The 15,612-nt window shown below is 43.2% G+C and overlaps 1 protein-coding gene across 1 annotated transcript in view; it reads right to left on the reverse strand.

The window, feature by feature from the left end:
- hfm1 (helicase for meiosis 1) overlaps window positions 1-15,612 on the reverse strand; it is a 118,516-nt gene that overhangs the window by 31,383 nt on the left and 71,521 nt on the right. The window contains exons 22-25 of the mRNA XM_041207838.1: window positions 11,219-11,304; window positions 9,132-9,215; window positions 8,671-8,828; window positions 6,379-6,482 (exon numbers count right to left, since the gene is read on the reverse strand). Of these exons, the coding sequence (XP_041063772.1) occupies window positions 6,379-6,482; window positions 8,671-8,828; window positions 9,132-9,215; window positions 11,219-11,304 (432 nt within the window). The remainder of the gene's footprint in view (window positions 1-6,378; window positions 6,483-8,670; window positions 8,829-9,131; window positions 9,216-11,218; window positions 11,305-15,612) is intronic.

Here is a 15,612-nt window from a genome sequence, read left to right on the forward strand (position 1 = left end):
GGTGAGTCCCAACTTCTGCATGTCTTGCTTGTCCAGATGTGTTCTGGGCTGGCATGTTTTCCTGCTGGCATAATTGGGCGTGGGGGAACAATTCCAATTGGTCCTTATTTTGCATTACATTAGTGGGATGCAAATCAATTCGCGTCATCGGATGATCCCACTGTGATTTCACACTGGCATGAAACCGATTTCTGTCCCTCCCACCAAATCGTCTCCCCACTCCTTGCCTGCCAGACACCTGCAGCCAATGGGGCCGGATGGTTCCACCCCAGTGTAAATGCTGGGGCCAGATTTTCCTGTTCCAACATAGGTCCGAAGTGTGTTGGGCTGGCTTTACAAATGGAGGGAGGGATCCAAATCTGGTATGCCCAGCATTGACAATTTTCATTGGTGGGGATAAATGGGTGGGTTGAAAGTGTGCACACTGCTGTCCTAATGTTGCTGACACCATTGCAAAATCCCAATGTTATTATAAGGCTCATGAGTTCTGTTTATAGTGGATTCTTGGTCAGTGGGTTGGAGAGTATGAGTAGCTGAGGGTAGGTATAGAAGTGAAAGGGGCTATGGAGTGTGAGGGAATATGGTGGGGTGAGGGGGTGATGGTTAGGGAATCTCATACTGCTCTCCAGAACTAGATTGATGTCTCAGTAAATGGAGGTTGGCCTTTTAACCTAGCTGCCTGACCATTGGCCCATCTCTGCCTCCGCCTCAAGCCTGATGCAGGAGGCAGCAGGCCTGACTCCAGGCCATTCCTGTGTCTGCTGGATGAAAATAGCCCTAGCAGGCACTGCTGGGTAGGAGACGGGATCACAACATTGTCTGCTCATGGTGGATGCTGGGTTGTCCCCCAACTCCTGATAAAATAATGTTCCAGATGTCTATTGATAACTTCACTACTTAAAAGAAACACTCTCATTGGTTAAAAATCTATTCGATATATTTAAATGCATTCAAGTACTTCATCCCTTATCAAAACACACATTTGTATTGATGGTCCCACATTAAAGGTTTAGAGCTGTTAATCAAACTGTGAATTTTCAAGCCCTCCCTACCTCCCATGCTGTGGTGAAGATAGGTTGGGGAATCAGTCATGAAGCATTAATCCTATAATGAAAGCTCTGAGTGAAAAGGCAACAAGTCACAGCAGGCTATCTTTTTTATAATTTAAAGAGCTTGGGGATTTAAATGGCTTGACAGCTCCAATGCGATTATCTATTTTTTAGACACATTCATGTCTACTTTTAACATTGCCAAAGGCCACTTATCCTCTCCAAAAGGGCACCTTACCGCTCCCAAAGGATCAATCCAAAAGGGTCCCTTACCAGTCCAAAAGGGTGCCCTACCTCTCCAATTGATTCCGGCAGCTTTAGATCTTTAGGTCAAATGTTGAAAGCCCATGTTTTGCATATCCGTCAAATAAAAATTGGATCTATTTGAAGGTAGCTGCCTCCATGAACCATGTATGTACAGCCACAACCCACCGCCACCCCCGACCTCCTGGCAAAAATGGTGGTGCCAGGTTTGGGGGCGGGACTTCCAGAATCGGGACTCCAGTGCCAATGTGGCTAAGTCAGGTGCTCCTTCTGTTCTGATGAAATGACAGGCCCTAGGTTTTTTTTCATTCAACAACACAATTATATAGAAACAGATAAGTCAGATTTTTAAATAGCACAGTTCTTACTTCTCATTGATACTATTTTTCTTTAGTGGGAATAACAAAGATCTTTTGAGGTGATTTTTATGTAATTGTATTCCAGTAGGCACAGAGAATCCTACTTTACTGAAATTATATGTATATATATATTCATAAGAACCCTCGTGAACTAAACTAAAGAACTGGGGAAGTTTCCCATATTACTCGTAGCTTTATAACAACACAATAACTAGGATCAGGAGTAGGCTGTATGACTCCTGAAGCCTACTGTCATTCAATAAAATTGTGGCTCATCTTTTAGCTCAACTCCGCTTTCCGCTTTCAATAACTGAGCATTCACAACCCTCTGGGGTAGAGAACTCCATGGCCAGAATTTTTAGCTCGGCAGGTGGGCGTCTGCCCAACCTGACCAACTGTGAAATAACGCTCAATGACGTTGGCTGAGCGTGTCGACGTCAACGCGCAGTTGCGTGATAGCTTGGTCGGCGGGCACGCACCAGTGCCAGCAGGGTGCCCACCAACAATTAAAAGTCCTATTAAGGCCTTTAAGTTATCAATTGATGTTTATTTTTCACGGCCCATTCAACCTAACGGCTGGCGGGCAGGCGAAAAGGCCAAGTGGCCTTTGCATTTTTTGAAAACCTCATCCACGGGTGGGATGAGGTTTCTAAAAGCAAATACAAATAAAATATAAACTTTATTTTTTATTTAAAAACATTTCCCTGCTTATGTGACAGGATCACATGAAGGGACATGTTTTATTACATTTTTCAATTGTTTATTAATTTTTTCAATATCTTCTTCATCTCCCTGAGGCAGCTCCAGGCGTCAGGGAGATTATTCAACGTTCTCTTGTGTGCATGCGCAAAGTTTGCGCTAGGCCTGCTCGCCCTCCTCCACTCCTCCCCCCCACCCCCACAACCGCTCCCCACCCCGCCCCCCCCCCCCCCCCCCCCCCATGGCACAGGCAGCGCTCAGCTGTATCACATTGGGTGGGCCTTTATTGGCCCGCCAGCGTGAAATCACGGTGCACTGTCGAATTGTGGACGGCTTCCCTACCGCCCCGCCAATCCTGCACGCCAAGGGCAAAATTCTGCCCCATTAGTTCATAGCTCTCTGAGTGACGAAGTTTCTCCTCATCTCAACCCTCAATGGCTGACACCTTATCCTGAGACTATGATCCTTAGTTCTAGACTTTCCAGTCAGAGGAAACAGCCCTACCAAGTCCTGTAATAATTTTATTCAGGGAACTTTGCCTACAGAACTGTCAACCATAAAAACAGAACTTGAATACAGTGGCAGAAATGGCTCATATACTATCTACTCTGGAGTAAAGCATTGACCCCGTAAATTTGCAAGATACAGACCTAGGGCTGGATTTTCAACTTTGTTTGATAATTGCGTTAGTTAACATGGAGAGTATAAGGGCAAAGGATGGTAGGTGGGGGGGCATGAGTTGGCATGAGCTAAGTTGACACAGGCCCTACAAAGGACCATTGGGGGTGGGTTGAGGGACAAAGGTTGGCATGGAAGGTTGGAATGGAAGGTATGAGGGGCCATGGGGATAGGTGGAGGGATATAGGTTGGCATGGAGAATATTAGGGCCCACAGAGGTGGATGAGGTGCATGAGGTGGCAGGAGTTGGTATGGAAAGGATGTAGAGATGAGGGGGTGTGAGGGCTAGAGGGTTGTTTTTGGTTTTATTGTACTTTTTTACAACTGGGTTGAAGTTCCAGAGTGCTGCGGCGACCTTTCACACAGCCCACCTCCACACTTGGCAACCCTGTGGCACTGTGCACGGGGGGCAATGGGCCTGACTCCCATGAATACCTGCACCACCCCATGAAAATCCATAGACCTGGTGCACTTTCTCTTGGGTCGGGTTTGTAGAGTTGGGAACTTTCCCACTCTGCATTCCCGCCTTGGGGGCGATGAATCAGCCCAGGTAGATTTTACCCTGTCTGGTCATGTGCTTTTTTTCTACCAGTTTGGCAGAACTGGAGCAGAAAATGGGTCATTCATATTATATCTGGTGCACACCCCTAACAATAGCAGGATTTATTTGTTTACCTTTGTTCACACAATCCCTGGTACTTTTTGATGAAAGCCGAAGCTCAGTTTATAGGCTGAATTTATCTGACATTTGGCCATTTTGTTTAGCACAAGCAAAATAAACTAAGAAGCACCACATGGAATGCACAGGACATGTCATGTCTTTAGTTGATGGAAATAACATTTTGCTTCTTAACTACTTGGCTTCCCATTTTGTTTGCTAACTAAGAAGCAAAATACACTGATTATCCTGCACATTTCATTAAATTTTACATACAGTGAAATAAATGATTGGGACATATAAATAAAAACAGAAAATACTGGAAAAACCCAGCAGGTCAGACAACAGCTGTGGGGAGAGAAACAGAGTTAACGTTTTGAGTCTGTATGACTCTTCTTTAGTCTGGGACATACAGCTGGGATTAAGAGTTGAAATGGAAATATTAAAACTTTACAGAGATTATTTTTTTAAATGTGGATTTAAAAAAAAAATGGAGTAATTTGACATTCCACCAATATAAAATTTGTTTTCAGGGCCAGAGAGGTTTTACAATAGTAATTTTGAACTTGGTATGCCTTCATAAAAACCCAGTTACACCTCATTCAACAAGGTGTAATTTTTATAGGGATTTTTACAGGGAGTGACTAATCTACGTCAGTTTGATGATTTCAATCTGGTTGAAGTTTGCAGGGTGCGCACCCTTTGGAGAAGCACAGGTTCGCTGACAGCAACTTCTGGGTTTCCACATTGAACTGTGCATGGACAAACTCCAAAAATTGCTGTCAGTTTCAGAGGCCGGCAAATGTCAATTGTTTTGCCATTGTCAACTACAGCAAAATTGGGGCCCTTGTTTCTCATGGTTCAGTTTAACTTGAGGCTGAAAAAAAAGGACTCCTCGCATTTTTGAGAGGTTTTTTTCTCTTTAAATGGCCTCCTCCCCTCTCGTGTCATAGCAGGTGTCGTTGGTAATCTACTTTGCACAGATAACCACCCTTGATCCAGGAAAGTGGGTTGGAATTGCAACAGGATAGAAGTCCTGGTCCAAAGACCATCCGACAGGAGAAGGAAAATATGACTCAAAGGGTTGGATAATTTTAGTCCCCCATTGGCGGGGGCGAGCACAGAGGTGAGTGAGTGCGGAACATCATGCCAACGTGCAGCATGGCACCATCCAACAACTGTGCCATTTTCCAAGAGGCGGGGTGGTGGAGGGGGTCGTTGGCTTGCAGGACTATCCATGCCATACAAGCGGCGGTCAGCTAATTAAAGTTCCTTAAAATGCCATTAAGATTGATTGTCAGATGCCAAATGGAGCCTCTTGGCCTTCTGAGGCATTGGGGACTAGGCTATCAGCCTGGAAGCAGCCACGTGGCAGCAGACTGGGCATTCAGCACCAGATTCGACTGTAATGGGATCTTGAGCCAAGTAGCCTTGGCAGAACCCAAACTAAGCATAGGTAAGCAGTAATTGTCACATGATAGTGCTAGCTATGCCACCTTTCCTCACTGCTGATGATTGAGAATAGACTGATGGGGCAGTAATTGGATGTAGTTTGTCATGCCTTTTGTGGACACGATATAACTGGTCAATTTTCCACATTGTCAAGTAGATGCCAGTGTTGAAGCTGTACTAGAACAGCTTGTCTAGGCAAGTGGCTAGTTCTGGAGCACAAGTCTTCAGAACTACAGCTGGGATATTGTCGGGGTCTATAGCCTTTTCAGTATCCAGTGCCTTCAGCCGTTTCTTATTATCATGTGTAATTTTAAACGAGACTTTAAACTGAGGCCCAGTCTGCCCTCTCAGGTGGACATAAAAGATCCCCTGGCACTGTTTCATTGACTAGTATTCCAGAGACCCAGGGTAATGCGCTGGGGAGTCCAGTAATGCTCTGGGTTCAAATCCCACCACGACAGATAATCCAATAAAAATCTGGAATTCAAAGTTCTGATGATGACCATGAAACTATTGCTGATTGTTGTTTAAAAAAAAAACCACCTGGTTCCACTAATTCCCTTTAGGGAAATCTGCCTACAGGTGACTCCAGACCCACAGCAATGTCATTGACTCTTAAAAAAAAAAGTTATCCCTAGTGTCCTTGCCAATATATATCCCCAATCAACATCACAAAAGAAAGTTGTCTGGTCGTTATCACATTGCTGTTCGTAGGAGCTTGATGTGCATTTCCTGAATTACAACAGTAATTACAACACTCCAAACATATTCAAAATATAACTGTTTTGGGATGTCATGAGGTTGAAAGTTCTTTTTCTTTTATATCCTGAATTTACTTTGCTATTAATGGATGGCTTCTAGAAATAGAAACTACAAACTTCTCCAGTCGACAAGAATGCATAAAAAAAACCTGTGCAAGGAACCATGCTCTGGCAGTAATTTGAAACAACAAAACAAAGGAATAATTGATCTGAAGAATAGTTGGAGAAAATGAATTACTCTAGGTAGTGACATACAATGCCAGAGTTCTGCTCCAAATAATGATTCATAATGGTGGGTATTGTATTTTTTAAAAAGAGTTATTTTTTAACTGTTGAAGGAAAGATCACAGCAGCTGAAAATTCTCTTAAAGGGCCTGGTGTCCTGAGGTGCCAAAATTGCCTTTCTTGAAATATAGATTAATTAAGAACTACACTATTACAACATAAATCCGACTTACCGTATTCAGAACTGATAAGATTAACACTTAGTTCTTCACCTTTAGAGGCTCTTTTAACTTCAATTTTCTTTGTCCAGTTTCCTGATTTCAGCAGAGCTGAATCACTAATTTAAAAAAGATCAGGATTAGCACCCTCATGGCTTACTTGGTAAGGGACCACTCAGGGTGGTATTTAGGCATATAGAACAGGAAGACTATTTGTTTTATTTTTGAGCTTTAGATTCTCCTCCATGATCCCATTTGAAATTTGGTGAGGCAGCAGCAAATAATGAAGCGATATTAGCCTACTGCCACCTCAATGGCTAACTGATATTTCTCTTTTCCTGCCCCTGGGACTGCACAGGCTGCTCCTTCCCTACCTGCTGCATACAAATGGGTATGAGTGAGGCTTGGACCCCCACCCAGGAATGTGGTGGTAGAGCCCCGTGTAGTGGCAGTAATTGCTCAAAAAGAGAGCACCTGCTGGGAACCTGCATTCTACTCTACCACTAGAATTTATTTCCAAAATCCCCAGTCTTCTCCAAGGCCTTCATTAACACATCAGTTAAGATACTTGGGATGCTTCTGCCACTTTAACAACATTCCCAGCTTTTCAGGTTGCATTGCAGTACTGGCAGAATGGGCTATTGCTTGACGGTGGTCCTTTTAGCAGCCTGCCCTGCAAACTAAATGACATTGCCAGCCCAGGAAATTGTGGTGCAGTTCTGGTTTGGCTGGTGTTGGAGGTATCCCATCAATACACCGCTGCAGGTGTTTGTGATTTAGCTGATATTAGCCAATGCAGCAGAATGGATTCTAGAGTGGGCCTCCATGGAAACAAAATAATTTTGGTTTCATTCTTAAATGTAATTTAAGATCTTTTCCCTTCCCCATTTTAAGCTCTTCCAGTACCATATATATAGGCGGAATGTTTCTTCTCACTGGTGGTGAGCTTGGAGGTGGGAAGGAGATGTAGCTAGGTTGGATGGTGGCATATTGGAACCAGCCGCCTTCCCACCAAGGTCAACCTTCTTGCCCTGCTGCCAATTAAAGCCCTTAAGTAGCTAATTTGTGGCCATTTAAGGGCCTTATCCTACCACTGGAATTAACCCAGGTATTAGCCCAGTGGTGGCGGCCCTGTCAACATGCATGAAAAACTTTGTGACCAGCTTGTCACATCTGGTGGTGGAGGGAGGGGAGGGGGTTGTCCCGCGTTCAAAGGCACTGAATTCCTGATCAAGGGACACGACATCGGGAAGCGGGGGGTTGGGGGGTGTGGTGCTGCTGAGACCCAGTCCCCTTGACCTTCCTGCCCAACCCCCTACACCCCTCTCTCTCTCTGCGACCCCCATCCCCACATTACTTAGCTGTGGCCTGGGTTGCTCTGTGATCCTGGGACTCCAGTAGGTGTTTTTCCTGCAGCAGCCACAACCTCCCCTCTGGTACTGCTGAGCACAAGAGCTGTTGGCCACTGACTGGCTCTTGGTGGGTGAGACTTCTGATGCCGGGGTCTTGATTCCAGGGAAAGGCCCGCCGGTTCCCTTGCCACTGCCTGATTGGCTTGTGGTTCAGCAGGCCTTCCCGAAAAGCAGCAGGTGAGACCCCTGATGCCTCAAGAAGATTCCTCCCTAAGTAGCCCAGCTAAGAAGATAAATATGAGACTCGTGTACAGACCAAAACCAGTCCAGTAATCACCCAACAGTAGAGAAACAATAATAGTGTCAACATAAAAGCAGATAGTAATCAAAATATTTTGACTTATCTTTTCAGGACCTGTGAGCAGGTTCAAAGCCATTTTCTGTGGCTATCTGGATAACAGTAATGACTTTTCCCACAATTTCGACACTAACAGTTCTCTTGTGGCATTATTCACTCCCACTGCAGTCTGCTGCTGTCCAATAAACCAGTGATGGCATCCTAAGGCTCTCGAGAAAGTACTCTACTGTACTGAGTTGCCAGCCATTCCAAAAATGGAATTTTGTCTGTATTAGATTAATAATTTTAAATCCTTGTTGCTAATGTAACCACGCAATGGGTTAATAAATTCATGCAGAAAATGGGCCTGATACACATTCGATGTGGAATCCAGACAGGTTGCTTGGATGGGAATTGATGGGAGTATTGCATATATATCAAAATGTTTATGAGTGGTTTTTGGCAAACAATAGGTGGTTTTAATGCCTTATGTTGATTGAACGCAGACATAAGGTTGAGATTTTAAACATGTAAAATAAGTCTTGAAAAATTCACTATTTCCATTTGCATGTGTCCAATGATGCTGCACTATGCACCTTAATAAATTTAGATACTTGCGTGATTTTTTGTTTGTAAACAACTTGATTGTCTGCATCTCCTATGATTAGGGAAGTGTGGTGATTGTCAGGTGCTGTTCTCTTTTTCTGTAGTTGCTCATAATTTGTTAAAGTAATTGTCACAATGATTTCTGCCACTGAAGCATGGTATCTTGCAAGCTTCAAAAGAAAAATATTCCAAATGAATGAAGTAAGGATTCATTATATACTTTATTATAATCAAGCACAGTTAAAGAAACCTCAATGGGGGTAGATTTTCTGCAATTTGCAACATATTGTAAACATATAAAGAATACAAGATTTCACTGTAAATAGTAAATGATCTAGGTCTTCCCTTATATAATTTAAATGGTAAATAATTTTGATTTTTACAAACTGCAAAAATATTAAGCAATCACTCCTTTCTTCCAAATAACTGTAAAAGAAATCCTATATCACTAATAATTACAAAGGTGAGATCACCTGTTCAAAACTGAGCTCATATTTCGGGAGATGAATAACAGATTCTCTTATCTGGCTTCCAAAAGGGGGGTGTCTGTTCACAATCTACAAAAATAGTAATGAATTTTATTGCATTATAATCAATGTATGTCAACGTAAACTGAATCAATGTGTAAAATCTTACTAATATTTCTACAACATATACTAAGCAGATCAATACAGTTAAATATTAACATCTATCATTTCCATGACATATGCATTTGTTATTGCTTCACTGGTACTATATGAAAGAAAAAGAAAGGGGTGATTTCAACAGTAAATATGCTGGTGAACAAAATTATACACTCCTGGTGTGTGCAGGTCCACAACAGGAGCAAAAATGTGTAAAACTACCCCTGAAATATTCATTTTATACAATATTTTTTAATACATAAATAAAAATGTTGAGTGAAGTAAAAATTTAAAAAATGCTTTTAAGTCCAATTTTTATCACACTTCTTGTTTGTTTGTTATCTGGAGGCCTGTAGGGCGGTACACCTCGTCTACCAAATATAATATTAATTTCTGCGTTGTAATAATACAAACATGCATTGGAATTTACAGAATTCAAATGTTTTTAAAAACTTACAATGCAAAATTAGACATTTGTTAAGCCTTATGTTTAGGTTGACGAGGAAGCTGTTGTACAAGAATGTGGCAATTGTAAGAACATAAGAAATAGGAGCAGGAGTAGGCCATTCAGCCCTTCGAGCCTGCTCCGCCATTCAATAAGATCATGGCTAGTCGTTTGTTAGTATAGAACTTGAGTATTGCTGAAAAAAGAGGCACGCTATTGAAGCTTTTCATCTTGCATTCATCAGGACAGCTGTGCAAGATAAACTAACAGTAAAGGGAACAACAATTTATACTGCATAATAAGCGAGTGCGGATTGGCTGGTAAGTGGACTCTGACTGGTAGAGATGTTGCCACAGAGAATGCTGCAGAGAACAGTTAACTCCCACAATTTTGTTTCAAATTCAAGCCAGGCCAGTCGACTTTGATTGGTCAAGGCATTGCCATGGGGAATGAGCCAGTGAATGGCTGTCCCCCAAGCTTTTGTTTAGTTGGAAAAAGCGTAATGTGTGTGCATGCTCCTCTCTCTGCAAAGGACTGGGCTGTGTGTGTGAATATATGTGGCTCCTAGCCACATAGTCACGCACGCTAGAAGCCACATATATGTATCTTGCGGAGCTGTCCTGCTGAGTGCAAGATGAAAAGCTTTGATAGCATGTCACATTTTTCAGCAAGATCATGCCTGATCTGATTGTGGCCATAACTCCACTTTCCTGCCTGCCCTCCATAACCCTTGACTCCCTTGTCAATCAAAAATCTGTCTAACTCAGCCTTGAATATATTCAGTGATCCAGTCTCCATTGTTCACTGGGGAAGAGAATTCCAAACCCTAACAACCCACTATCTATTTAAAATGTAGAGAAATAAAAGTTTATAGAAATTTAATAAGACTAATAAGAGAAATTCCTAATTCAGAGGCCATGTGTTCTAATCCCATACTAAAAAACTGAATTCAGGTAATATAGTAATTTGTGGGCCTGTACTGGAAACGGAAAAAATAACAAGGGAAGCTGTTGGACTTAAAGGACTCAGCTGGTTCTCTAACATTTTTCAGGAAAAGGGAATTAGCACCTCTACCTATTCTGCTCTATGCATACCTCCAGCCAACACTAGCCAGTTCAAAACAAAAACAGAATTACCTGGAAAAACTCAGCAGGTCTGACAGCATCGGCGGAGAAGAAAAGAGTTGACGTTTCGAGTCCTCATGACCCTTCGACAGAACTAGGTGAATCCCCAACTAGCCAGTTCAATATATATGATCTCAGGACAACTAGGAATGGATAATAAATGTGGCCTTGCCAGTACTGCCATATCCCACAAAAAGGATTTTATGATGCCTCATGAAACTTACAATAACAAATCAATACCCGAGAGACAGAGTAGTCACAAATACAGGAGACAGAGAGACAAAGATAAGAGATGCACAGGACACTCCATGAGAAATGTCACGGGAGATCTATTAGTAGGTATAAAGAATTGATGGAAGAATGAATACCAGCTCTAATTCTCTTGCATTTATGTCTTCTATCTTCTGGAATGTAGTGAGGCCTGCATTTACCATAGCACTTGACAGAGTAGGTCCTGCAAACAAATTAACAATGAAAATTACATTGTACATCTCACTTATAAAATACTTTAGAAATGTTTTAGACTATAAATTTTATATGAAAGCTGGCAACCGCTTCAGTAAGGAGTACATGATAACAAGACTTTGAACAGGAGTGAGTATAAGTGAAGGATAGTACGTGCAGAAAATTAATTCCTCAAATCTTGCATTTTTATTATTAATAAAAATGAAATATTTTGAAGTCTTGTTGTTCTTAGGTAGTTTGAAGCACCAACACAAGTGTTCCTCATGTGTTACCTACACTGAGTTGCTTTCTTACAATTGTCTCCCAAGGAATTTGTTCAGGGGATAGGGTGGGTATGAATTAGACTACTTAGGGAGTGTGAGGCTAAGGGAGAGCTGGTGGTATTTCTGGTACACCGTGCATTTTCACACAGCTGTTGTACAGCATATCCATTTTGAGAGTCTCTGGTATTAAATAGGGAAGTAATGCTGGAAATAATGCTTTACTATCTATTTGTACTGCTTTTCTCAAGCTCTTTTTTTCTCCCTATTTCCCTCTTTTCCCATTATTCTTGGGTTTTTCTTCTGTGTTTCTCTTGTTACTTACTTTCTTTCTGTGACTCCTTTCTCTCCATATTTCTGCCGCTTTTAAAAATCTGCCTGTTATCCCTTTCTTTCTGTATTGTCTGTTCATTACTCTCTACATTATGTATCTTAATGTTTTTTTTCTCTGTGTGTATCTCTCTGTGCTTGCAACAGCCAATTACCATTCCATCAGATTACTTTCTTAATCACCAGCAGTGATGGAAGGTGTCATTGACACTATCAAGCTGCACTCACTCAACAATAATTTGCTCATCAATGTTCAGTTTTGGCTGTAGACTTCATTACAGCCTTGGTCCAGACATGGGCAATAGTTCCGAACTTCAGAGGTGAGGTGAGAGTGACTACCCTTAACATCAAGGCAATATTTGATCGAGTATGGCACAAAGGAACCCGAGCAAAATTGAAGTCAATGGGGATCAGAGAGAAAACTCTCCACTGGTTTTAGTCATATCTAGCTCAAGGAAGGTGCTTTGGTTTGTCAGAGGCCGATCATTTCAACCCCAAGATGTTGCTGCAGGAGTTCATTAGGGCAGTGTCCAAGGCACAATCATCTTCAGCAGCTTCATGAATGACTTATGCTCCATCATAAGGTCAGAATTAGGAATGTTCACTGATGATTTCAGAAGTCAGTTCCATTCACAATTCCTTCGACAGCAAAGCAGTTCATGCCCACATGCAGATAGACCTAAACAACATTCAGGCCTGGACTGATAAGTGGCAAGCAACATTCATGCCACACAAGTGCTAGGCAATGAATATCTCCAAAAAGACTCTAATGACCTTCCACTGACATTCATCTTCCAATCTCCCTCATCAACATCCTGGGAGCCAACATTGTCCGGAAACTTAACTAGAACTGCCACATTAGTACTGTGGCTTACAAGGACAGGTTAGAGGCTGGATATTCTGCAGTGAGTGACTCATCTTCTGACTCCCCAGAGCTTTTCCATCTCCTACAATGCACAAGTCAAGAATGTGCAGGTATACCATCTACTTGCTGGAAAGTTTGCAGCACCAAAATCATTCATGAAGCTCCTCACTATCCAGGACAAAGCGACTTGCTTGATTAGCACCCCATTCACCACTTGAATCATACATTCCCTTCACCACTGGCATGTGTGCCTGCGGTATGTATCATTTTCAAAATGCATTGGAGGAGCTTGTCAAGGCTTCTTCAACATCTCCCAAACCTGCAACTTCTACCACCAAGGACATGGGCAGCAGTCGCATGGGAATACCACTGCCTCAAAAGTTCTCCTCCAAGACACACGCCATTCTGACTTGGATATATATTGCCATTCCTTCATCATTACTGGGTAAAAAACCTGGAACTCCCTGCCTTTTTTTAAATTCATTCAGGGGATGTGGGCTTTGCTGGCTTGGCCAGCATTTATTGCCCATCCCTGGTTGCCCTTGAGAAGGTGGTGAGCTGCCTTCTTAAACCGCTGCAGTCCATGTGGTGTAGGTACACCCACAGTGCTGTTAGGGAGGGAGTTGCTGGATTTTGACCCAGTGACAGTGAAGAAATGGTGATATATTTCCAAGTCAGGATGGTGAGTGACTTGGAGGGGAACTTCCAGGTGGTGGTGTTCCCCTTTATCTGCTGCCCTTGTCCATCTAGGTGGTAGTGGTCATGGGTTTGGAAGCTGCTGTCTAAGGAGCCTTGGTGAATTCCTGCAGTGCATCTTGTAGATGGTACACACTGCTGCTACTGTGCTTCAGTGGTGGAGGGAGTGAATGTTTGTTGATGTGGTGCCAGTCAAGTGGGCTGCTATGTACTGGATGGTGTCCAGCTTCTTCAGTGTTGTAAGAACTGCACTCATCCAAGCAAGTGGAGAGTATTCCATCACATTCCTGACTTCTGCCTTGTAGATGGTAGACAGGCTTTGGGGAGTCAGGAGGCCAGTTACTTGTCGCACGATTTCTAGCCTCTGACCTGCTCTTATAGCCACAGTATTTATATGGCTAGTCCAGTTCAGTTTCTGGTCAATGGTAACCCACAGGATGTTAATAGTGGGGTAATGCCATTGAACATCAAGGGGCGATGGTTGGATTCTCTCTTGTTGGAGATGGTCATTGCCTGGCACTTGTGTGGCGTGAATGTTACTTGCCACTTGTCTGCCTAAGCCTTGATATTGTCCAGGTCTTGCTACATTTGGACATGGACTGCTTCAGTATCTGAGGAGTAACGAATGGTGCTGAACATTATGCAATCATCAGCAAACATCCCCACTTCTGACCTTATACTGGAAGGAAGGTCATTGATGAAGCAGCTGAAGATGGTTGGGCCTAGTACACTACCCTGAGGAACTCCTGCAATGATGTCCTGCAGCTGAGATGGCTGACCTCCAACAATCACAACCATTTTCTTTTGTGCTAGGTATGACTCCAACCAATGGAGAGATTCCCATTGACTCCAGTTTTGCTAGGGCTCTTTGATGCCACACTCGGTCAAATGCTGCCTCGATGTCAAGGGCAGTCACTCTCACCTCACCTTGGGAGTTCAGCTCTTTTGTCCATGTTTGAACCAAGGCTGTAACAAGATCAAGAGCTGAGTGGCCCTGGCGAAACCCAAACCGGGCAACAATGAGCAGGTTATTGCTAAGCAAGTGCCACTTGATAGCACTGTCGATGACCCCTTGCATTACTTTATTGATGGTGGAGAGTAGACTGATGGGGCGGTAATTGGCCGGGTTGGATTTGTCCTGCTTTTTGTGTATAGGACATGCTTGGGCAATTTTCCATATAGGGGGTAGATGCCAGTATTGTAGCTGTACTGGCTAGGGGCGCAGAAAGTTCTGGAGTACACGTCTGCAATACTATTTCCGGAATGTTGTCAGGGCCCACGCCTTTGCAGTATTCAGTGCCTTCAGCCATTTCTTGATATCACAAGGATTAAATCGAATTGGCTGCAGACTGGCATCTATGATCACAGAAGAGGCCCTTCGGCCCATCGAGTCTGCACTGACATATGAGAAACACCTGACCTACCTACCTAATCCCATTTACCAGCACTTGGCCCATAGCTTTGAATGTTATGACATGCCAAGTGCTCATCCAGGTACGTTTTGAAGGATGTGAGGCAACCAGCCTCCACCACTCTCCCAGGCAGTGCATTCCAGACTGTCACCACCCTCGGGTAAAAAAATTTTTCCTCACATCCCCCCTTAACCTCCTGCCCCTCACCTTGAACTTATGGCCCCTTGTGACTGACCCCTCAACTAAGGGGAACAGCTGCTCCCTATCCACCCTGTCCATGCCCCTCATAATCTTGTACACCTTGATCAGGTCGCCCCTCAGTCTTCTCTGCTCCAACGAAAACAACCCAAGTCTAACCAACCTCACTTCATAACTTAAATGTTTCATCCCAGGCAACATCCTGGTGAATCTCCTCTGCACCCCCTCCAGTGCAATCATATTCTTCCTGTAATGTGGCGACCAGAACTGCACACAGTACTCCAGCTGTGGCCTCACCAAGGTTCTATACAACTCCAACATGACCTCCCTACTTTTGTAATCTATACCTCAAATGATAAAGGCAAGTGTCCCATATGCCTTTTTCACCACCCCACTAACATGCCCCTCTGCCTTCAGAGATCTTTGGACATACACGCTAAGGTCCCTTTGTTCCTCAGAACTTCCGAGTGCCATGCCGTTCATTGAATACTTCCTTGTCAAATTATACCTTCCAAAGTGTATCACCTCACACTTTT

Source organism: Carcharodon carcharias, chromosome 16 (assembly GCF_017639515.1).
Source record: "Carcharodon carcharias isolate sCarCar2 chromosome 16, sCarCar2.pri, whole genome shotgun sequence".
NCBI lineage: Eukaryota > Metazoa > Chordata > Chondrichthyes > Lamniformes > Lamnidae > Carcharodon > Carcharodon carcharias.